This window comes from Marmota marmota, unplaced genomic scaffold (genome assembly GCF_001458135.2).
Source record: "Marmota marmota marmota unplaced genomic scaffold, marMar, whole genome shotgun sequence".
Taxonomy (NCBI): Eukaryota; Metazoa; Chordata; class Mammalia; order Rodentia; family Sciuridae; genus Marmota; species Marmota marmota.
In genome coordinates this window covers 287018-313320 of record NW_026000196.1, presented here as the reverse complement: position 1 = coordinate 313320, position 26303 = coordinate 287018, and the positions used below count along the sequence as shown (strand labels likewise).

The 26303-nt window shown below is 38.2% G+C and overlaps 1 protein-coding gene across 1 annotated transcript in view; it reads left to right on the top strand.

Annotated features, from left to right (window-relative positions):
* The window catches only part of Ctxnd1 (cortexin domain containing 1), a 44035-nt gene extending 22314 nt beyond the window's left edge, over nucleotides 1-21721 (top strand). Inside the window, exons 2-3 of the mRNA XM_048790152.1 lie at nucleotides 17984-18137; nucleotides 19427-21721. Coding sequence (XP_048646109.1) covers nucleotides 19489-19668 — 180 coding nt within the window. The 5' untranslated portion in view covers nucleotides 17984-18137; nucleotides 19427-19488 and the 3' untranslated portion in view covers nucleotides 19669-21721. The remainder of the gene's footprint in view (nucleotides 1-17983; nucleotides 18138-19426) is intronic.
* The last annotated feature ends 4582 nt before the right edge of the window (nucleotides 21722-26303 follow it).

Here is a 26303-nt window from a genome sequence, read left to right as displayed (position 1 = left end):
TTTCTGATGACATCAGATCTCTGCCATGTTGGTATCCTATGCGAATGGCAGGATTTCGTTCCCCTTGCCGGGCAACCAAAGCAACGGGTGAGTCCTGGCCGGCCCTCAGCAGGACCCTGACCGAGAAGCAGTTTCCGTGGGCTCCTAGCCCTGGGCCAGGGCAGTTCCGGGAGCCGGAACTCGGCCGCTCCGTGCTCGGTGTAAGCTCCGATAAGAGTAGGCTCCAAGAAGCAGTCCCCGCGGGCTCAGTTCCGGGAGCCGGAATTCGTCCAATTTTTCTTAATTAGTCTGTGAGCATGTGCTCATGTTTATAACATTTGGAGGTCATGAATATTTAAGTAGTAGGAACTAAAAATCTTCATCCTTATCAATAAAGACATGGCTCCACTCCACAGACGTGTTTAGAGATTGTCATCACACTTGCCAGCCCAGCAGGATACAATTTGCAATTATATTGCTGTAGATCTGGAAACAGAATTGATTTTTTTAAACCTTATGCAATGCTATTGACACTAGCATTCTAGAAAGACATTCTAGAAATTAATTAATCGATGGGCAATGCCTATAAAATTCCCAGAAAATACCTAACTAAGCCTTATTTATGTAAGATTGTAGGGCGCAAGTCCTTCAAATAATTCTGAACACCCCCAGGGGTTCTATGTCTCAGTGTTCTTGTCCCCCAAGTGGGAAACGTGCCCTCTTGCTCTCATTTGCTCCTCTGGCCTCACTTCAGTAAACAGACTTTCAGCCTGTGAAAGGAGAATTTTCATATTCAGCAAATTCCGGTCTGGATAGAACCTTTTTTTGAGAAAGAGAAATGTAACATAGCATTTAAAAAAATATGTAATGAATCTTTTGTATTTTTCCCACCCAATCTTTATTATAGTCCACTCAAAGTGAACTCTATAACAAGGGTGCAAAGAAAAAGAATGGCTCATTTAGCTTTTGGGCTATCATATACCCTACTAAAATGTTTTTAGTCAAGTCAGTTTTTAGTCAAGTCAATTTCTGTAGAGAGCCAGAATACTAAGGAAAAACAGATATTGTAGCATGTTTTATTTCCCATTAGACTAAAGAGATCATTGTTTCTTCCATTTCAAGGAAGGGTTGGTGCCCCCATTGTGGTGGCCAGGCCTAGGTAAAATAGAAGGAGAGTTTGATAAAAAGCAATATTCCTAGAAGCCTTTGGAAATTGAACTGTTATTATTAAGCTTTTCCCCAAATTTCCAATCTGTCATGGACTGTACATGGTTTTACTGCATGTGAAAAATACCCAGAATAGACTACATGTGACTCACACAAAACTGGTCTGTGTCCTGCTCAAGGAAAGTCCATTAGCACACATTGAGATGTCACCACAGTGTCGGATTGTTCTAAAAGTTTACTAATGCTTGCTTTCCAATTCTGTGTTCACCTCAATGTGAACCAGTAACAACAGATGATGCACAATGTAAATGATCCAGAAAGCCTGAAAACATTCCCTTCCAACCTGGACTGTGGGAAGGAGGGAGAAGACAGAGAAAGTCAAGTTATCAGGTGATGGGGTCTTGTTTCCCAGCTTCACACCAGTTTCAGAGTCATGCTAGAGGCTTTCAAAATACCCAGCTACATGTGAGAAGCTCAAGAACATGGACCAGGGACTGGGAATATAGCTCAGTGGTAGAACACTTGATTAGCATGCACAAGGCACTGGATTAAATCTTCAGTACCATAAAACAAACAAGCAAAAAGCAGAAGAACATGGGGGCAGTAGCTCCCTGGGAATAATAGAAGAAAAGCTTCAGAACTACACTTACTATATACCAGTTGCTTGCTTATTTTGTTTTTCTTCATAACTTTAAAGAAGAAGCTAGAATTCAAGAGCCAGAGGAAACACATAGGAAATGATGTATTTCACAAAATAGAAGTAAATTTTAAACAGCATCTGTTTGATTCAGTCAATAAAACTCAATAAACCATGATTTCAATGAATAAAATATGAAGACTAGACTAGTTAATAGGCAAAGGAGCAAAGAGATGAGGAGAAATCCTGTTCATTCAAAATGGTGATTAATTACTTGTTTAGTGGTATATAGAAAAATATCCCACCAAAATTATCAAAGAAATAAAAAAAAATAGGTGCAAAAGTCTGTACTGATGCTAGAAGAAAAGGCAGGGTGCTGTTGGGGAACTGAAAACTAACAGGAATTTCTGGAAGACATGAAAAAGATAGGGTCAGACTGACCGTCAATGGCTGAATGAATGTTCCGCCCTCATGTCAAAGGCTGACCCCCATCAGGAGAGGAGTGGACAGTGCGCCCAATAGAGCAGCAGAAGATCCAGGGTCAAGGATCAGGTGTTTCATCATGGGGAATCTGGAATACTCAGCTATAGAGGGACTGGAGAAATGGAAAAACTCTGATTTAAGAGGGTTCCTTCCAAACATGGAAGACTTGCCACTTGCCACAGGGTCATGTACATGAACTGGTTCCTAAATGAAGCAGAGGATATGCTCTGGAAGGCTCCTAACACCAGAGGGCCATAGATAGATGGGGCCATCACAGCAAACAATGGGGAAGAGGACTCTTTTTTTTTTTTTAAAGATGGCAGTATTTATTATCATATATTTTACATGGAGGAGACAAGTTGAATATACAGAGATTTAATATCTTATTCAAGGATAAGAGGACTCTTAAAAAGAAAAATGTCCTAATTGCTTTTCAACCTTCATTGGAATAGTTTCCTTATTTTCTGCTGAAATATATCTCCAACCTAACACAACTACTCCAAATCCTCAATAACAGCGTCTGGAGGGGAAGGCAGGTTGAATGATTGACATCAAAGAACGAGCACAAAACCTTATGAAGTTTTACCCTAAGTCCATCAGGAAATTACCAATTGAAGTAGTCACCTTATCTCTTTTTCTTATATAAAATTTCTATTGGTATTATGTACCAACCAGGACCAGTTATAAAATACAAAAGAAAAAAGGCTATTACTAATAAAATTGAGTCTATGAACCACAAAATGCCTAAACAGAAAAATGTGTTTCCCTATTAAGAAAATTATAAAACATGATTAATGGGTATGGTGAGAGTCTTCAAAAATTCAAAAATGCAATATCATAAGGATGATATTCATTACAAATTAAATTACAAATTCAATGCAATTCCAGTCAACATCCCAGTAGAGCTCTTCATGGATGTAACAATGTAATCCTGACATACATGAAATAGTGAGGAGCCAGGGTATCCTTGAATAAAAATTACAAGGTATGGGACTTGGGTTAGCCAAGAGCAAGCCATATGGTAAAACCATTTTACTGCAAACTAAGACAGTATAGTGTTGGCACAGAGATAGATAGTAAACAAATCCAAAAGGATAGAGAACCCAGAAATGGATTATTGTGCAGATGGAAGTGAGAATTGATATTACAATGGGGATGAGATGATTGTTGATTCATATGGGAAGAGCTCAATCTAAAATCTGAAATGAAATCAACTTCAGATAGATTATAGACCTAAATGTGAAAGACAAAAAATCTCAAAATTCTAGACTATATATAGGAGAATATATTTATGATACTGGGAAAGGAAAAAAATTCTTTATAATTCATCAATTTTATAATTTACTGAAAGCAATAATGCTTGCTACATTAAAAATTTAAAACAGTTAAACAAGAATAAGGTTCTATAAATAAAGTTGAAAAAAAAAACCATGGGAAAAAAGTACAAAACATAGTACCAAAGAAGAAATGACATTTAGATGACATTTAGAATTGAGTAAAACAAAAACAAAAACAAAATCAAAACCAAAAAGACAACAAAAAAAGAAAATCAACCCAATAGACTGAATTCAAAAGGGAAAACACTATATTCAATAAAATGATGAGATGTTCATCATTGGAAATTAGAGAAATGCCAATTAAATCTATAATGAATTCCATTTAAACCTAATGGAATGACAGAAATTCAAGGCTGACAGTACCAAGTCATGCCAAGGATGGTCAGGGGTAGGTGCTCTCAAGACTTCTGGGGGTAACTGTGGATCAGGAAAGACTGGAAATATCTAATAAAACTAGAGTGATGCCTATTTTATGACTCAGGAATTCCTAGGGGGAAAAAAACCTGGCCTAAGAGTACCTATATAAGAATGTTCACTGGAGCATTTTCTCATAGTTAAAAATTTGAAGTAATATAAAAATTCACCAGGTCCTTATATACATACTGAAACTGGGAGGCAAGCAGGTAACTCAGGGACAGAAGAGCGTCCACAGCAAGCCAAATCCAAGCAGGCACAGGTCCAAATTTGGAGTCACCAGAGGTAGTAAAACTTAGAAAGAAACTTCTGAGAAGATCAGGGTCACTTACAGCTAGAAGCAACCAGAAGCTTCCAGAGTATCCTGTCCCTGTGCTAATGGGAGAAGGGGAGAAGACATGGTAAAGAAATGGACAATTCTTTCATTTGATTAGCTTGGAAACTCCATAAAATGGGCTTGGCTAGCTCTATTTTACAAACGAGGAGATTGAAGCCTAACAGGAGCAATATTCTAAAGACCCTCCACAAAATTTGGACCCACAAGCATGTGTCTCCTGTGTGTGTGTTTTCTGTAGTATCACATTGCCTTAGGAGGTATTGTGGAGCTAGTGTATATAGTATCATTGTTTCTCCCACCTCTGTCCTTCATAACCACTGGGAAGCTAGCACCCATTTTAGTGCTGATGATTTTTTTTTCAGGTGTTTTATACTTGAGAGGAATTCTGTAAGAGACACAAGGTCCTAAGGTTCCTCGAGGAATGGATGTTTTAGTACAAATACAAGCAGCCGTCTCACATCATTTCTTTTCTCATAGTCTTTACTGATGTTCCCACTCTGGCTTCTTTTGTTGCTGTTGCCACTACTAGAGATGGGATCATGTAACCAGGTGGATCAGCAGGTCAGGAAGGTGAATCTATAACTCCCATTGCAATAGGGTCCATGTCTCAGCAATAGCACTGACGAAGGTCTCCTTAGCTTTGTGAAACTTCTTTCTCTTCCCTTTCCCCAGCTGGGTGGTTTCTCTGGCTGTCAGTGCTCAAAGTTGGCACACATCATTTTGGTTTTTGGTTCCATTTTAAGGTGTATTTTTCTGACATTCATTTAGGAATGATGAGGAATGGTGAATCATTTCTCATCTAGTAGCCAAACATCATGTTCTTGTGTGCCCTTGATTGATTTGTTTTCATTTCTCTAAACTTGGGGAATAGAGCAAGAATAGCCCATGTCTTTTACAGACTGAATATTAAGATTAAAAGGATTATTTACAAAAGTGCATTATGTTAAAACTCCACAGTGACTGCTTGTATAAGTTTAATAAATTACTATGAACTTGGTGCCTTAAAGCAACACAAATGTATTCACTTATGGTTCTGAAGCTTAGGAATCCAAAATGAATTTTAGAGAATAAAAATCAAGATGTCAGTTTCTTTCTGAAAGCTCCAGAGAAGATTTCAATTTTCCTCTAGAAACCACTTCTAGAAGCTGCCAACATTTCTAGGCTCCTGGCCACATTGTCCCAGTCTTTCTTTTTGTGCTCGCTTTGCCTTCTCTGCTGCTGTAGTTGAATCTCCCTTTGTCCCCAGCTCTAATGAGAACACTAGTGATTACATTTGGGCCCACCCAGATAACCCAGGGTTATATCCCCATCTCAAGATCCTTAACTTAATCACATTTTAATAGTCCCTTCTGCCACATAAGATAATACTCAGAAACTCCAAGGAATATATTGTAGATTTATAGTGGGGTTACTCAACCTACCACAGTATACGCTCTGGCTCCCAAAGTTAGTGTCTGTCTTACATACATTCACCTATTCCAACATTGCCCAGAGTCTCAACCGATTATATCATCAATTCAAAGCCCCAAATCTCAGTTAAATCAGGTATGGGTGACATTCAGACTCTGAGTATGATTCATCCTGGAAAAAATTTCTTTCCATCTGTGGACCTAGAAAACAAGTTATCTGCTCTGAAAATACAATGGTAGGACAGACAAGCTAAATGCTGTACACATTCCCATTTCAAAAGAGAAAAGAAAAATGATTAAATGAAGAAAGGACTCACTAGTCCCAAGAAATTTCAAAATCCAATCAGAAAAATTCCATTAGTTTTCAAAGCCTGAGGCTAATCCTATATAGTTCAAGGTGCCACCCTCTGTTCTTATCCTCTCTGCCCTTTGGGCCACAACTCTTTCCAAAGAATTATTTTGCTTGAAGGGTAACATATATTTGTTGGTTTTATCAGCAAGTTTTCCACTTGTAGAATTTTAGGAGCCCAACAGCTTTCTTTGGTTTCCTCTGTCTCTTCATTTTAGTCTAACCTGATGGTGTTTCCGCTGATATAACATTCTCAGAAGTTTTGTGGCTCTCTCATATATGCTATGGGAATTCAATTCAAAGGGTCCTCCAAAGATTTTTTTCTGGGTAATATCATCTCAATTTCTGGCTTCTGAAGAGATGGTGGGGAGATCCATGAGTGACAATCTAAATCTTCAGCTGTAGTGAAAGATTGTCCAGTCACACCCTTGGACTTCTCTCTAGTACATGATTTTTTTGACCACGAATGTCCTAATTTTTGCATCTGTTTCTATTCAGACAGGCTAAGAATCCTGGAGGGCAAGAACTGGGTCTTGTTTAACCTCGAACATATTATGCTACCTATCTGACTTCCAGTGGACATTTAATATCTTGAATTAAAGTATGGGATAAACACAGGGGACTAATGTTTATCTGTCTTGGGTCAGTTTACCCCAAGCAAGCTCTGAGACAGCAACTCACGGACAAAGATGTATTTGGGAAGAGTTCCTACATGAATCTAGTAGAAAACTGGAAGAAGCAGGGTAAGAGGGACTAGAATCTTAGCAAAGATGCAATTTCAGGTGAAAGACAATTCTCGCCTGGTTTTAGATGCTCAGGGGGATAAATTACACTACAGAATCTGTCCCCCCTCAAGACCAGTGGGCTGGACTTTCACTTTCCTGCAAGAGACAATCATTAGCCATGGACCACCCCATGGTATCATAATCTCCTGGGTACTTGTAGCATTCTGCATACATGGTTGGAGAAACTCTAGTATCCCAAGGGTATGCTTCTAGGAAGTCATAAGTGTGGGCTTCTGGAAGAAAATCATGCAGCAGTGAGGTGTTGTGCTGCATAATGGTGAAGGGAACCCAGAAAGACCTGAGGGAGAGCAACAGCAAGAGCACCATCTCATAAATTGGCACAGCGGAACTGTAATGATGGGTTATGAAGTATGATACAATGAGCATACATTCTCTTGGCAGAAATAGTCCCTTACTTTTATCTAAAAACAGTGCTGTTTCATACTGTTTCTTTATTTTGGAAGGCTTCTAAGAGATTAAGGATGTTTAGGTATTGAAAGAGAAGTCCTAAACACAATACTATATTCCATTTACCCCATTCCTTCCGTGCACCTCTGCAATCCCAACAGCCATCACGCTTTTAATTATGGGTTAGCAGATACTCATCATTTCCCTCTGATAAACCTGTTAATTGTTCTGACAGAGGAGCAAGATCACAAGGTGCAGTCCCATAGGACAACATGAGTGGTAGGGGTTATGACACTGGAGTCTCCTCTGACTTGAGCAAATGCCATCCACTTAACCCATTTGTCAGCTGGGGATGTCATTCTCACAGGTCACCTTCCCTAATGGCTCCACTTCTATTTATAGAACCAGCTGATTAGTGCTCATGGTCAGTGTGGATTTATGCTACTGGGAGGGAATGCACAATGTCCTTACAGCCTGCTGTTTATCCACACAGTGATAAGTGGAATTCTTCAACACCCTCATTTTCTTCCTGTTGATTCCTGGAGAGAAACAGGCAGATATCAGCTGTCATCCAACTTTTGCTGTGAGCTAGCTTTAGGCTTTAGATATAGATCCAAGTCCATACTCCTCAGTCAGAACCAGATACTACCCTCAATGAACTTAATGCTCTGAACTAAATTTTGTCCCTGCCCCCCCAAACCAAAACAAAACAAAAAACAAACAAACAAACAAAAAACCATATGTTGAATCTCTAACCCTTAATATGATATGATGATATTTGGAGATAGGGCTTTTAGAAAGTAATTAAGATTAAATAAGGTCATAGCAATGGGATCCCAACTCATTAGCATTGGTGGCCTAATAAACACACACACACACACACATACACACACATACACACACACACACACACACCAAAGATAGGCTATGCAAGGCCACAGTGAGAAGGCAGCCATCTACCAGCCAGGAAGAGGGCCTTCATGAGCAACTCCCAGATCCTTGCTGGATCTGGATCTGAGAGTTCCAACCTCCAGAACTGTGAGCAAATAAGTACTTGTTTAAGCTACTCAGTCTATGATATTTTGTTATCGAGCTTGAGCAGACTGAGACACACACAGGGTCAACAATGAATACACTGGCACAGAAAGTGAGGCTGCTGAGTCTGAGTCATTGGGAATGGGGTGGATTTGAGCTCACATCCCAAGGATTGATCTTCCAAACAGATATCAAAGCTCCACCAACCATCATCTTATTGTCTCATTAGATACCTGTCCAGGAACAGAGAAGTGACATGAGAGACCAAGTCCATACATTGTGCAAAAAAGGGGAAATCCCTCCTTTTCTGTATATACCCTTTGGCTGTGGGAGGGCAGAATGCCACAGAACTGGGCTGTGGACATAGCTCAGTGGTAGATTGTGTACTTAGCAGGTGTAAGGCATAGGGTTCAACCCCCAGCACCCCTAAAAAAAAGGAAAAGAAAAATAAATAAAACCACAGAACTGGAAACAGCTTTTTGATTCATTTTGGCTTGACCAACTAAGCAGATTGAAGATGGAACAAGTTTTACTCACTTGAGAAGAAACACTTAATGAGTGCTAATATTCAGTAAATTAATAGTTAAATTAGCATTAATTATTAATACTAACCTTTAGTGCACTGCCTAGAATGAGCCTGGCTATATGCCTCATGGTCACCTTGTTGCCAGAGAACAAAGAGCAATGATGGAGGCAGTGAGTGAATGGATCTGAGTCTGAGGTCAGTTAAAGAGAAGGTCTGACATGCCAGGCTTGTGCTTACATTACCCCAGATGATTGGTGAAATTCCTGAAGCAACCTAAACAGCAAGAACATTTTTTTCATATCTCTTCAAGAAGGTTTATAATCTTTAACTGTTTTTTTAAGTTTAAGTTTGTATTAATAGTTACATAAATGATTTTAAAAACAAATAAATTGTTGCATTTATGAAATGTAAAATTGCCCCAGTTGGCATTTTAGTAAATGATATCAAAGATGCAGATGCAGGTGATACTAAGTGAAATAAACCAGGCTTAGAAAGTAAATGGTCTAATATTTTCTCTTGTATGCAGAAGCTAGAGCAAAATAAGGAAAAAATGGAGTGGGTGGGGATTCTACACAAATAGAAAGGAGATCAGTGGAGCAGAGGAGTAGAGGAAGTGAATTGAGGAAGAGGAAGAGGGAGGAGGAAGGAACTGCAGAATGAAATTGACCAAATTATGCTATGTCTGTCTATCTGTGGATATGTATATACACACCCACACATACACACATACACACACACACACATATATATGTATATATATATACATATGTATATATACATATATATCAATCACAATATTTTTTGTGTATCTATAAAGTATCAACTTAAAAACATAATGAATAAATAGAAGGAAGACCTATAGAATAGAGAAAGGTGATTAGCAGGAGGAGGAAAGAGGGAAAGAGGAAGTATTGGGGACTGAAATGGAGCCAATTATATTCTGTGCATATATGAAAAAATAAAAATTAACCCTAGTATTATGCATAACTACATGCAAGAAAACATTAAAAAATAAACAAATAGACTTTAAAAAAAGGTTATATGTGAGTCTAACTTAGGTTAACCAAAACAAAAAGATGTAAAAAATAGAGGATGAGATGAGACCATTCAAATGTATGTGCCTTCCCTGAGCACCACCCTAACCCCAGTCCTGAGGAAGTACACAAATTTGTATGTAAATCCTGGATTTGTGCACTCTTTTAATTTGATTGCCTTATTTCTAGGTTTTTTTCTAAAATCACAACTCAGTATTTGTTCTAGGTCCTGTATTTGGACTCTTCATTTTGTTCTCTGTTTTTTCTCATGGCAGTTGATAGGACTCTTCCACTTGGGTCTGCTACTAAAACCGTACACCTTGACAAGTATGCTTGGTCACCAGGAGCCAATTCCCTTGAGGGTCATTTGCTTGCTCTGACTGAAGCAGCCACCTCCTTCCACCCCAAGAAGATGACAGATGAAGTATTTAGCTTAGGTGCTGACTGAAGGTGCCATTATGTTGGGAACCACTAAGCAGGCCATGGGAAGATCAGCAGCTCAGGTCCCAGGGAACAGCAGCAGAGTTCAATGTGTTCCCTTCTGAGTGTTGTGTCCTCACTTCTAGCTGAATGGGACTTGTGCTGGCCTGGTAATTAAGGTTAATGAGCACACTCCATCTGGAAGGTCAAAAGACAAATCTATTCTTTGAGTCCACATTCTTTTCATTTTCCCCAACAGGAAGGATCCAGAAGACACTGATAATCATCGCCTGGGCTATGTTGGCCAGGTTCTGGGGCTCCATTCTGGTCCCAGACAAGATGGAGGTCACAAGAAAATCCCACTGAGGTCCCATGCCTATGATGGATGAGGTGTGTGATATCAATTTGAGGCAGACTCTGTGCCTGGAATTTCAGAGTCAGAGCTTGAGAGGCCAGACTTAGTCCTACTATGAAACACAGGAGAATGAAGCTCAGCACATTTATCCTCATCTGAGAGTCAGTAAATGACCAGGTAAAATCCACATCGTAGGCCTCCAGGCACAGTAGGAAATAGAAACCTGGGCTTGATCCACGTTCACCTGTGGTGTTGCTCTGTGACTCTGGACAAATCCCTTCCTTTCCCTACTCTCCAATCTCCTCCTCTATGAAATGGAAGTAGGTGGCTAGATCATGTGTTAAGAGTGAAATCTAAGGAACCCTAGAAGTTTTAGGGGTCTCTGGAGTGTACTCGTGACTGTGGTACTTATGGAGAGAGTGAGAGATATGATTCTGAAGGTTAAGAATTACATGAGGATTTACTTCTTAAAAAACGAAAAGACCAAGCAAATATAGTCACATAATTATGCAGATTCTGCACCATGGAAATGTAGGTGCTTAGTATATTGGGTTTTTTTGAACTTTTCTAAGTTTATAATTTCTCAAACAATAGAAAAATCAAAGCCGGATCAGAAGAGCCTCCCATCCCATCACAAACATGTGCACACAGCAATGTATGACTTATTTTGTGTTGTATGTGTAATACATCATATTTGAGGTATTTTTCTTGAACCCACCTCTTTGCTTTACAGAATTTCTTATCCTTCTTTTGTATATCTTTTAAAAAATTATTTTAATTAGGTATATATGACAGCAGAATGCATTTTGATTCATTATACACAATTGCAGCACAACTTTTCATTTCTCTGGTTGTACATGATGTAGTGTCACATAATATGTACAGAGAAGTGATGGGAGGGGAGGGGAGGGGAGGGGAAGGGGGTAAGGGAAGGACAGCAGAATAAAATAGACATTACTATTGCTGTATATATATGACTGTATGACCAATATGATTCTGCTACCTATACACTCAGAAAAATGAGAAATTATACCCCATCTGATTCAAATGTATGATATGTCAAGATCATTGTACTGTCATGTGTAACTAATTAAAACAAATGAAAAAAATAAAAAGACAAAGAAGGGTGAAGGGGGATGGAAGGGGGAAGATGAAATAAATAGGGAAAAGAAGGAAAGAAGACAGGAGGGTCTCGCAGGATAGCACAGCCCATCCTTATCCCTTTTCAAATCCTGTCCTATTCTCTGGAATTCCAGTTAACTTGGAGAGGATGGACAGGGAGTGAAAGGGGAAAAGAACCTTCTGCAGAGCAAGAGAGACAGACAGACAGACTGGAGCAACCCAGGGCATCCATCAATCCCAGAAGCTGATGGCAGATGGTGGTCCCATCCAGATGAACAAGTGGGCAGTTGAATGAATAAATGAATGCATCCTGCTCAAGGGAACCATAGGTATCTAAACAACATTAAAACAGAAAAGCCAAATGTGCGTAAACATAAAGACTAAGACAGGCAAGACGCACCTTGGGTTTGTGAGAAAGCTGCATAACGTCCCCAAGCATCCACTCATTTTCATATGCCATGGCAATTCTTGAAACACTCTCCAAAAAATGTTCTGTCGCTGGAAGTATCTGACCAAGACTAGGTGAAAATGTGTTTTCTTGAGATTCATTGGGTTCTGACAAGCATCTGGACTGCTCTCCCTGACAGGCATGGTTATATCTATTTTAAAATCAATTACAGTTTAATGCTTCTGACTTTTTTGTATATGTCCATAGTGTAATAAAAACATGACAGCTCTGTAGCCATAATTACAAAATAAAATTCAAGGTAGCTTGAAAAAAATTATTTTAATTAGGTATATATGACAGCAGAATGCATTTGATTCATTATACACAATTGCAGCACAACTTTTCATTTCTCTGGTTGTACATGATGTAGTGTCCCACCATATGTGCACTAAGACCCTAGATACACCTAGGGTAATGATGTTCATTTCATTCAACCATCTTTCTTTCCCCCATAGTCCTTCCCTACTACTCCTTCCCCTTTGCCCCATCAAAGGTCCTCCATTTTTCCCATGTCCCTCCCCCCATTATGGATCATCTTGCTAACTCTGTTACAAAGTTGTAGGTCAACAGCTTTTCTCAATCTTTGACAGTGGAAGTTTATCTTGGTACAGTTTCTAAAAAGAATAATACCAATCAGAATTAATTATATAGAACCTAGAACCTATGACTATGGTTAATAACTTATTATATATTTCCAAATCTCTAGAAGAAATAATTTTGAATATTTTCAACACAAAGTATTTGAGATGATGCGCATACTAATTACCCTGACTTAATCATCACATGTTGTATATAGCTATCAAAATATCCCACTGTTCCCCATGTATAATAATTATGCCTATTAATAATAATTTTTAAAAAATCCCAGAGCCAAAGAACAGCAGAACTTCAACCAAACACACATTTCTAGTCCTGGCTATGTACTTATTAGTGGCTAATAGCAAACAGCACACATATTCAAGCTTCATGCTTTTACAATTCACAGGACAGAATCAAACACCAATTGCTGAAGAACCCTGAATATCCTTCCTAAACAGTTTTCTGTTATCTTAAGACATTGAATAGAATGGACAGTTTAAAGAAATATCTCAGGTCCTCAGCTTGGAACTCTGGAGGGCAGAACACTAGAATTGTTGTCAAACCAGATGTAGACACTATCCTTGTTTACAAGAAATGAACTACTCAACTTGGCTCAGCCCCACAGTGGCTTAAGATGCTATACCTGCACTCCAGCTCCTTCTCAGAGGAAGTAGTGCACCCTCTCTGCAGGAGAATATTATTCTAGCCATGCAGTGTTTCATATTAATGTTCAATATCCCACCCAAATTGGGGCTGGGGTTGTGGCTCAGCGGTAGAGCACTCGCCTCACAGGTGCGAGACCCTGGGTTCAATCCTCAATACCGCATAAAAATAAATAAGTGAAATAAAGATATCATGTTCAACTACAACTAAAACTAAATATTTAAAAAAATCCCACCAAAATTTTTATCAGGTGTTATCAAGAAATTGAACAAAATGAAGAAAAAAACCCACAAGACAATAGAAGCTGACTCACAGAAGACCTAGACATAGAAGTTCTAAAATGTGGGATTATAAAAACATTATGATAAGGGTTTGGAAATGTAGTTCAGTGGTTGAGCACTTGCCTACCATGCATAAGGCTGTGAGTTCAATCCCCAGTACTGCAAAATAAAACAAGACCTCCCAAAAAAATCATTGTGATAAATATTACCAGGAAAACAAGTGACAAGGTAGAAATATTTCATTGGAGGGCTGACAATTATTTCAAAGGATCAAAAGATCAGATAGAAATTCTAAAACTAAAGGGTAATGAAGGGAAGGGAAGAGGGATGAGAATAGGAAAGACAGCAGAAAGAATTGGTTATAGCTTTCCTATGCTCATATATGAATACATGACCAGTGTAACTCCACATCATGATATTCAGCCACAAGGATGGGATCAAAATTGTAATAGGTTGCACCCCATGTATGTATAATATGTCAGAATTCACCCTACTGTCATGTATATCTAAAAACAAAACAAAAAATAAGGCTGAAATGAAATTTGAACTGATAGGTTTAGCAACTGATTGGACACAGCAGATCAGATGCATGAATTGGAAGTTATTTCATTAGAAAATATTCAGATTACAGCACAAAAATAAAAGAAATGTGGGGTTGGGGATGATCCTTAAGCTGACTTCACTGCAAAACTTGGAGAAAATGTAGATGGACATAAATATAGTAATTTGTGAATGCTACATACCCTGACCATGTAGAAATAAGAGAGCAATGGCCAATGGGAAGAGAATGTTGAAAGAAGGTGGACTCCTGAGCAAGATTCCTAGTTTCCTAATATTTAATAGCAGGAAATAGAAAGATATTTAAAGTTGACTATTCAAACTACAGAGATTGAAGCACATCTAAAAAACAAAGGTAAACAGTAAGAAAGCTAATACTAGTGACTAAAATTAGATATTGGAAGAGAAAAAGAGGAATAAGAGTAGCAATTGGCAATGAAGAAAAAACACAAATAAAATAAAAATCAGAAAAATAAAATAAGTATATATACCTAAACTCCATTTTCAAGGCCAAAATAGGGGGAGACCAAAAACTCAGGAGGAAATGGATTAAGGATATTAACAAAGTTCACAAAAAAGGAAATGCAAATGGGCTTTAAACATATGAAATAATGTTAATCTTTTTCACTAAAATAAATCAAAATTAAAGCTACACTGACAGTTACAAGGATGCATTCATTTGTCAAATTTTTAAAGTGATATATATTATCTGTCCATTTCACTGTATGTAAAATTTGCCTTTAAAAATCTATAAACAATATTGAATTTTAGTTATTACTATGCATGTTGATATATACTTATATCTATATCTTTCTTTGAAATGCATTAAACAGCAAGAATAATGGATAGGGGACTGATTATCAATAAAACAAATGTGGCAAAATATCACTGTACTGTGTACTTCTTTCAAATTTTCTTTATGTTTGAAAATGTTCAGGAAAAAATTCATTGTTGCAAAAATGAAAAAGCTTACTATCTCTGTTTACAAAGTTGTAGGTCAACAGCTTTTCTCAATCTTTGAAAGTAGAAGTTTACCTTTGTACAGTTTCTAAAAGGAATAAGACCAATCAGAATTAAAATGGATTTATCTTTACAACAGCAATTTCCTCTATAGGAATTTAATTGAAAGTCATACTCAGGCATATGGAAAATGACAAAGCTACAGGGATATTTGTTCCATGATTGTTTGATTAACAAAATATTAGAAATCATCTTTTGGGGCTGGGGATGTGGCTCAAGTGGTAGCGCGCTCGCCTGGCATGCGTGCGGCCCGGGTTCGATCCTCAGCACCACATACAAACAAAGATGTTGGTCCGCTGAAAACTAAAAAATAAATATTAAAAATTCTCTCTCTCTCCCTCTCTCTCTCTTTAAAAAAATGTTCACTTTCCAATTCTCCAGACTTTGCTATTCTTAAAAAAAAAATAGAAATCATCTTTTATAGAAAAACGGTTTTACAGAAGTATGGTTAAGTATACTGTGGTATATCCATACAATGAAATATACTACAGCTATTAAAAAGAAAGAGACATACTTGTATATATTGATATGTAATAATCTCCAAGATAAAACAAATTGAAAAAGTAAGATGTGGGACAGTTGGTATAATTGGCTTGCATGTGTATGAAAAACAAATATGTAATTTTCTTTCATAAGCATAGGATACCTATAGACAAGAAGGATGTAGAAGGATCTAAAAATAATAGCTACCTTTCTGAAGGTGAATTGGATCACTAGAAACTGCTTTTTCATTTTTAGGCACTTGGGTTGATTCTGTATCTTAGTTATCACAAACAGTGCTGCAGTAAACATGGGTATGTAGGTATTTCTTTGGTATGCTGATTTAAATTTTTTTGGATTTATATCCAGAAATTGGATAATTTGATCATATGATGGATCTATTTTCAGTTTTATGAGGAAACTCCATATTGTTCTCCATAATGGTTGTACTAGTTGACATTCCCACCAACAGTGTATAAGAGTTCCATAATAGATGAAGACAACATGGTACAGACACACAGTGGAATATTAAAGCCATAAAGAAGAATGAAATCCTGTCATTTACATTTAAACAGATGGAACTGGAGAACATTATGTTATGTTGAATAAAGCAAACTAAACACAGAAAGACAAGTACTATATATTCACTCAGAAGTGGAAGTTTAAAAAAAGTTGACCTGGATATAGAATAGGGGTTACTTGAGGTTGGGAACGAGTAGTGGAATGAGGATAAAGGGAGGCTGGATTTGATGAGTACACACTATATGCTTGTATTGAAACACTGCATTAAACCCTATTAATATATACAAGTAATACATGTTAAGAAAAAATTTAAAAACCCTGCTTTTCCTTGTTTTCTTTTTATGCTTTTGAATTATGCACATGTATCATTTATATAAAAATGTTAAATCTAATCCTCAAAAAGTTAAAAATAGAATTACCAGGTGATCCAGCAATTCCACTTCTGTGTATATACCCCAAAGAATTGAAATCAGGGGCTCAAGGAGATTTGTACACTCATTTGTAGCAGCATTATTTACCATAGCTGATAGGATAGAGACAGCTCAGCTAACAAGTGACAGATTAATGGATAACAAAATGTCATATGTTTATACAATGACATATTCAAACTTAAAAAGGGAGGGACATTATGGCATAGGATACAACATGGAAGAAACTTGAGATCAGTATGCTAAATGAAATAAGAGAGTCATGAAAGGACAAACACAGTCTAGGTCAGATGCTCGAACCATTTCACCCTTATTATTGTGCTTTGCCCCAGTTCCTTGTACAAGACCCAGGCAATCTGAGTCCTACTCTATCTCTATCCCCGTAGCCTGGACAATGTCAGATTATGACATTTTTATTAATATACAAGGTCCCCAAAGTAGTCAAATTCATAGAGATGGAAAGAATAGTGGTTACCAATGGTTAGGGGTAAGGAGAACAGAGAGTTCAGATTAATGGATAGAGCATTTCAGTGTGAAACCATAAAGAAGTTCTGGGATGGAAGATAATGATGGTTGCACAACAATATAAATGTATCTGATGCCACTGGAATTGTACTTTTTCTCCCCAGTACTAGGGACTGAACTCAGGCTTCTCTCATGCCAGGCCTCTAAGCTACATCTGCAGCCCCGGAATTGTACACTTAAAAACAGTTAAGATGGGGTTGGGCACAGGGGTGCACGGCAATAAAGCCAACAATTTAGGAGGTTGAGGTAAGAGGATCATAAGTTCAAGGCCAGTGTCAGCAATTTAGTGAGACCCTAAGCAGTGAAACCTGTTTCAAAATGAAAAATAAAAATAAAAATAAAAAGCTACATCCTGGATGGGGGTATAGCTCAGTGGTAAAGCACTCCTGGGTTCAATCCCTGGTACCAGCACCAAAACAAAAATAAAACAAAATTCCTCCCAAATTGATTCCCCCCAAAACTGTTAAGGTGATAAATTTTATGTTATGTGCATTTTTGCTATAATATTTAAAGTTATATTTAAAAAGGAAAGGGAAAGGCAGCACGAGCTGACAGCATGGCAGCTCCCAGCCCTGCACCAGGAAGAAGCTGCCAGGGCCAATGCTTTTTGCCAGGAGAGATCAGGACCGGGGCTGAGCATCTCAGGAAATAACAATTCTTCCTCTGTCCCATTCTGTTTCAGTTGCTCCAGGGCCACTGCCAGCACAGTGATTCTCTCTGAGTGAAAGGCCATGCTGTTCTCACTGGCTCTGGGCTGTGATGTCCTGCTGCTCCCCCTTCTTCCTGGAATAGCCTGACCCAAGGTCCTTCTGAAGTGGTGACCACTCCAAAAGCAGGTCAGTGGCCCAGTGAGTAGGTAAGAAGAGGCAAGGTCTGGAATAAGCTTTGAGAATGCTTACACAGCCATGTTCTTAAAGCTCAGATTGGGGGTGGGTATCCTCACTTTGCCTTTCACCAGAAGAGGAAGGGATATGTAGAGATCTTGGGTTTGTAATGTAGGACCTCGGGTAAATCATTTTTCTGCTCCGAGATTCAGTTTTCACATTCATAAAATGGACGTATTGATGCCTGGCTAACTAGCTTCCAGGGCAGTCATGAAGTTTAAAAACAAAACTGGATGTGACAGCACAGTATGAATACTAGTGCTATGCAAGTTCAGAGATGAGTACAGGAATGCTTGTTATGAATGGAGAGAACTGCAATTGGCCCTTTATCTTGAGGTTCTCCTTCCCTGCAGGAAGCAGCTCTGCCCACCCTTGCCTGCTCCCAGAGTTCGTATATCATTTCAAGTACTTACTGACTGCTCACTGGGGCCAGGGACTGTGCTGAGTTTTTACACTTAAGTTTTATTGCTTATAATACTCACACTCTTGTAAAGCATGCATTGTTTCCTGCAGTCAGCAGGAGGAAAATCAGGTCCTTGAAAAGTCAGTAAACCTCCTTAAGATGAATGAGTGGTCAATGATGGTGAGTTGCCCAGACTTGCTCTGCAGAGCAGCAATGGGGCTTCAACTCCTTCTGACTGCCAAAATTTTACTTCCCATTGCACCTGCAATTTTCAAATGGTGTCACCTGAGGCCTGCACAGAGGGAAAGGAAACATAGACCCTGCATGGCTCCTTTCCTCTGACATAACAGCAGCTTCTCTTCTTCTGTTCATACATTGTGTTTGACATTCAGTTTTATTTGAAAAATTCATTGCCTAATTTTAAAAATGCATTTGATTGTGTTCAAATGTTGGGTTGACTAAGTGGAAAGCATTATTCTCATCTTCTTCCTGAACGGCTTCAGGGAGTGAAGGCAGCTGCAAGGGCTCTAACCTCAAGCTGCCCTCAGCCCCACTTGAGCCCCACCCCTGTTGGGAATCATTGTCACATTTCCCATCCACCCTGGAGGAATAGGCTGCACAGTTAGAGACACCAGTTAGGGCTATGACCATGTGGCTCCCTTAAAAGGTATGCATATAACCTCTTCCCTTTCTTACCCTCCTGTGGGTGCCCTGAACAGCAGGTTCTTGCTTGGGGTGGTGGTCGGGGACAGAAAAAAAAAAAAAGATATCATCATTCTGTACTGATCCAAAGAAGTGGCCCTAACCTTCCCCTCTCCATTGCCCTGGCTCTCCACAGGGGTGGAAAATGGTACCAGTCAAGCCTGAGCCGCAGGAGGAGCCTACAGTAGCCGCCAGGAGATGGAGGAGCCCACGCCTGAGCCTGTCTATGTCGATGTGGACAAGGGGCTGACCTTGGCCTGCTTTGTCTTCCTTTGTCTCTTCCTCATAGTAATGATCATTCGCTGTGCCAAGGTCATCATGGACCCATACAGTGCCATTCCCACATCTACTTGGGAAGAGCAACACCTGGATGACTGAGGCACAGAACAGCCACATGGGGGCAAGACCCTGGTGCTCTCTGGACAGTGGTGCCCCAACATGCCCCTCAGAGTGCCTGGCTATCCACTTGCTGGCCCACAGAGGCAAGGAGTGGATCTGGCCACCAGAGATGGAGAAGGTTCACTTTAGTCTTGCCTACTTTCACAGGAGTGCCACAGGGAGATGCTCCAGTATTGAGGATGCAGGAAACTACGGCCCCCGGAGAGGAGAGCACTGGTCTGGGACTCAGGAGGCTAGTTCCATGCTCGGGTGCCACTATAAGACTGTGGGGTGGTCACCTAGACACCCCCACCACACAAAAGTGGTCTGTACTTAAAATGCAAAATAGCACATGGAGGCTCCCAGCAGAGATGTCCCTCCAGAAACCATGATCCTTCCCATGAACTAGTGATGGAGCAGGCAGTGAAGGATGAAAGGAGGCTCAGAGTGCCTCCCTGAAAATTCACAAAAGGCACAGAGGTTGCTTCCAAGCAGTATTTTTTTTAAACTAAAATATAGAGGGATATATTTTTCCTGTAATAAATGAAATGTGCATTTTAGAAACCCGGGAAAATACAGAAAACTTGAAGGAAAAGGGAAAAATAGCACAATCCCACCTTCCAGAAGTCACCATTTTGATATATTTCTTCCACCCTTTTTTAACACATTTTTTTAGTCAAATTCATACAGTATGCATGATGCCGAGTTGCTCCATGTGAGAGCACAAGACCTCCCATTTCATCACTGTTTGTCACTTGTTTCTAGTAACCAGAAAGCATTCCCTCGGGGAGTTATGTCATGATTTAATAATTAACTTCTTTGGTTGTTCATTTAACTTTTCCACTAATTTCTCCTCACACAAAATTACTTCATCCAGTCACCTTTTAAGGGGGATAGCTGGGCTCCAGTCCTTCTTTAGCTGTTCAAAGTCTTGTAACCTTGAGCAAGTCACCTCACTTTTTGGTGCCTCCATTTTCTTATTTTAAGACAAGGAGGGAAGACTTTGTTTCTTTTCCTTTTTTCATTTCTTATTTACTTCATATGAATGAAAGTATAGGAGAGGGAGATTTTTGCTTATAAATGTGCTATAGAGGGAGGGGTGGTCAAGGAATAAGTTTTTGACAATGACTCTTCTGTGGGTCTCACATGTTTTCTCTCATATGTGGAGATAAAACAAAAACCAAAACAAAACAACCTGAAAGCAGAAGAAGTTCTTTTAGGGGATATGTAGAAGACTGGCAGAAGAAAGGGCAAAGGAGACTAGTAAGGAGGGCAGACATTATCAATATGATCAATACACAATATATGCACGTATGGAAACATAATAGTGTTAATTTGTACAATTAATATGTGGTAATAATAAAACAGTCAACCTGAAAGTAACAAGGTGATTATTAGGGACTTGGAAGTGTGCTATGGGGAATAGGGAAGGATGAAAGAAGACAGTCCAGAGACCGATATGATCAGTGCACAACTGTCTACATGTATGGAATTACCAAGTGAATCCCATTAATGTGTACAATTAATATGTGTCAATAAAAGTTGACATAAAAAAATTAAAATCAACTGAAAATTTAGGAGAAATTAACTAACCAAAGAAAAGTCTGTGAAGCACTAGAAAGGGATTGGATCTTTGGTAAGTCTTAAGAAAATACTTGACAAAAAGGAGAGTATAGATTTATACTTGAGAGTCTGCCTTAGTCTGAACAATGCTTGTGTCTGGTGCCCCTGAGACAAGCTAAAAACAGATTTGGCACCTGGGAAAAATGGGTAAAAACAACTCAACGTGACCTGTATCTCCTGGCCTCTACTCCTTCCAGCCAATATTCTCAGTGTGTGATTATTGACCCAGAAGGCTCTGGTATGGTACTTCCTCTGTCTCTGTCTCTGTTTCTTGCTCTGGCTTGAAGATCACCTCAGGTTTGTTAATGCAGCACCTTTTTTTTTTTTTAAAAAAAAAAGATTTATTAATCAGCTTTATTGGTTCTTTTTAGTTATATATGACAGTAGAGTGAATTTTGGTATAAATACACAAGCATGGAATATATCTTATTCTAATTAGGATCCCAGTTTTGTGGATGTACACAATGGTGAGATTCACTGTGGTGTATTCATTATGTACATAGAAAAATTATGTCAGAATCATTACATTGTCTTTTCTTTTCCTATTACCCCTCCCTTCCCTTCATTCCCCTTTGTCTAATCTACTGAACTTCTTAATGGGAAATTATGTAGGACTTTACCAAACAGCTAACTCATGTCTTCTGAAGTATGACATGTTTAACTTTAGGAACTGTTCATTCAAGGGGCCAAATTAAATATTTCCTTAAAAAATTGTGACACACATTCTTCATGTACTGGGAATCTTACACCTACATAACACTGAACCTTAGAAATTATTCCTGTATTTATCAACAAAAAAGAAAGTGCTTGGGGAATTTCACTTGCCCAATGACAATAGGTTGCTGTAGCTTTCCAGTACCACATTCTGTACAGAGTCCTGTTAGCACCATCTAGGTCCTTCCACTCCTTTAAGATGAAGTTCATAGCTACATTCTCAGATGATACCAATCCCTGAAATGGAACTTTTTCCCTTAACTCAAATCATCAGCTCTGGGTCACAAGAACATGACTCGTGGTAGCTTATTCCATGTTTGCATATCTTATATAAGATAGAGCTTGATTTGTGCTCTATATGAAGGGAGAAAGAAACATCATGGTAGTAATATCTTGCATGAGTACAAAAACTAAATTTGTGCAAATACTAAAAATTTTAGTACAAGTACTAAAAATACTATTATAAACTTTCCATTATAGACTCAGAATTGTTCTTGTTGCTTTGACAAAAATTCCAAGTTCCTTATGATCTAGTGTGAAGACACAAATACATACATGGAAATAATGTTACATGAACTAATTTAGACAAACGTTCAATCAATTTAAGTCAGCATGACAAAGAAGTACAAATAGTAGCTTTTAAAAATGTAGTCCCAGGGACTGGGTTTGTGGCTCAGTGATGAAGCACTTGCCTAGCATGTGTGAGGCACTGGGTTTGATTTTCAGCAACACATATAAATAAATAAAAATAAAATTCTATCAAAAACTAAAATAAAAAAATAATGCAGTCCCAGCTGAGCATGGTGTCACATGCCTGTAATCCCAGCAACTCAGAACATTGAAGCAGGAGGAGTGCAAGTTCAAAGCCAGCCTCAGCAACTTATTGAAGCTTTAAGAAAATTTAAATAAATAAACAGATAAATAGGGCTGGGGGTGTGGCTCAGTGATTAAATGCCCTTGGATTCAATTCCCACTATCAAAAAAAAAAAATGCATCCCAATTTTCTCTCCCTTTTTCCTTCCCCTGTTTTCTTTCTTCTAACTTGTTTTCCTCCTATTTATTTGTTGGTTTTTAAATTGGTGCTTTATAGATACATATAAAGGTAGAATTCTCTGAGGTTTATTCATGCATATACATAGAATGATTTTGTCAATTTCATTCTGTAGTTCCTGTCCTTTCCTATCCCTCTCCCCCATCCCCTTCTTCTACTCCACTGATCTCCCTTTCACTTTCATGGGATCTCCCTTTTAAAAATTTTACTCTAGTTCCACATTTGTGAACCCCAGTATTATGTACAACTATAATGTACTAATAAAATAATAAAATATTTTAATTTAAAAGATTAAAAACATTTTAGGGTTATGTATAATATAAGAATATGAGTTGAAAAACTTGATTCACACACCACATGCACACAAAACTTTTTGTATTATCAAGTTGCACTTTACTGAAAAGCCAAAGATATTTCAAACTTCTCCATGAATTTGTTCTCATGAACAAGAAGATGCAATAGCAACATGAAAGCACAAAGAACTTATGCCAGGTTAATGGACCTATAAATAGTTCCATACTAGGTGAGTGTTCCTTGGCTGTGATGAGACAAGCAGTAAGCATGTTTGAGGAACTTATAAGCAAGCAAATTCACTTTTAAATAATTACCTAATTCTAACAATAAAAAAATTCATGTGCTCACTGTTATTAATGAATTCTTTAGTTCCTGCCTTGGCATCCTATATTTTTCTTATATATCTAAAAGACTTGCTAGTGTCCACATAAGGCTGGACACCTTCATCCTAAAGCAGAGAGTGTATAATGAGAGGCCAATAAAAAGTGATGTTGTTGATCAAGTTTACGTTCTCCTCATAAAAGAATGGAAATGGGTGTCAGGGAGAGTCAAAGTAGAAGAAAACAGGGGACAGGTGATCACCTCTCAGGCCACAGAATAATAAAAATACATAATAGGAAACTCATCCTAGGAAAGAAAACAAGAAAAGAATAAGAGAAGAAAAGAAAAAAAGTGATGTTTTTAGTTAGCTTTTCATTGCTGTGACCAAAATACCTAAGAAGAAAAACTAAGAGAAGAAAAAGTTGATTTTGGCTCACAGTTTCAGAGGTCTCAATCCACAGATGACCACCCCCTATTTCCCTGGACCCAAGATAGAAGAAAAACATCATGACCAAAGGGTGCTGTGGAGGAAAGCTACACCCCTCATGGTGGGGTGAGGAACAGTGGGAGGCCCAGGGAAGATGAACCATTTCAGGACACACCCAGGACCCAACTCCTCCAGCTACACCCCACCTTCCCAAAGTTACCACCCAGTCAGTCCATTTAAACTAGGATGGATTGATTAGCAGTTTCATAGGCTCAGGATATGTTCGTTTATTCTGGGGGACACAAATCAACCTCTTTTAGATATAAGAATTTGAGTAACTTACTAAAACAATACAGTTAGTAATAGCAGAACAGAGATGTGAATCTAAGCAGTCGGACTCTAAAGCTCATGTTCTTAGCCACCAAGAAATGAAGGGATGAGTCCAGGCAAGATTTCTCTAGATGTATAGTGAAGGATGAGTGGGAGAGGAAGTAGGTGACACATAGGCCAACAATGAATTTATTATAAGGACACTGGAAAGACACTAAAGAACACCTGGACTAATTAATACATTGACAAAATTGATGGAGAAAAGGGCAGGAAACCCTATAACCCATCTTTGTTATTTGTTTCTCCCCAGCCTTCCATTGTTAGAGCAGATGATCTTTAGGGGCTGTATTATGCCTTTTCTGATTACTATGAGGAATATGAGATAAAGAGTTGTGACCTGTGCCTAGAGAACTAGCTAGGAGATCTCTTACCTCTTTTCCTCTCCTTGTACACACACTTAAGTAAAACTGGTAAACATGAATTTCCAAAGGTGGTCTGGATTTGAGTATGTACATTTGTCAGCATTGGCTGCCATAACAAAATATCATGACTAAGTGGCTTTAACAACATAACTTTCTCATAGCTCTGGAAATCCAAGATCTTTGATCAATAAGTTGCAGATCCAAGAGAACAAATGATACAGTTACACTCTTGAATCTAAAAGCCTGAGAATCAGGAGAGTCATTGGTGTAAGTTCCAGTAAGGTCCTAGTCCAAAACCAGGAGAAAAGTAACCCAGCTTGAAGACAGACAGACAGAATTCTTTGTTATTCAAATTTTTATTCTTTTCAGGCCTTCAAAGAATTGGATAAACCCCACTCACATTGGGGAAGTCAATCTCTTTTACTCAGTCTGCTTGTCCAAATGAAATGCTATTCTTATCTGGAAATACCCTCATGGGCCACAGAAAGAATAGTTAATCAAATATATGGGCACTCTGTGGCTCAGACAAATTGGCACATAAAGTAAACCATCACAGGTTTATTTGGTCATATGGTCATATTCTAAAATTTCATTGCTGCAAACTATTTAAAATTCATATTTTATTATATAATTATTTAAATAGTTCTAAGTATTAGTCTTAGAAATATAGTAAATTCTCAAATATAGTAAATTCTTTAAAAAACCAGAGTAGTATAATCAAACTATTCTAAATCAGTTTATATATTTTTTTTGTCTTACAATAGAACTTTTTAATGAATGATAAATAATTTGTTGTACCAATTTACCAAAATGAGAAATAGTTGAATAAAATTTTTATTCAAATATATCATTACAATATTACAAACTTCCCTCCACAAATATATAAATTTATGTGCCCATAATACTGTTATTTATATCTGTAAATATCTATGCATTAGTTATAATTCAGTGAGATATAAGAATAAAATTTTGAGAGAATTATATATGTTATTGAAAGCACACTGCATCCTCTGAAAACCCACCTTAGTCTTTAATACTTTTCTTAATATGGCTGAGAAATACATTCATGCAGCTGAGTCTTGGAGTTTTTTTGTATATGTGACTTGTGCCCCTGAGGACATTGTTATAAGGAAAGGATGCTATCAGTTCATTTCCTTGCAGGCTCATAATTTTCAAGTCAGTTCTACAAGCAAGCAAAGTCCTGGCCCTGAATTGTTAGGGAAGTCACCAAAGGGAAAACTATTTCCTTATTTCCTGGAGATCAGCAGAGTAGGAACAGCTAAAAATCCAAAATTTATTATGTGTGTGCTGATTTTCTTTAGTAAATGTTCTCAGGTGGGTTGACTGGACTTAGTTCCTGTCAATATTGTTAAATAATAATTCTTCTTTTTAAATTTAATTTTATTTGTTCTTTTTAGTTATACACAACAGTAGAATGTATTTTGGAATATTA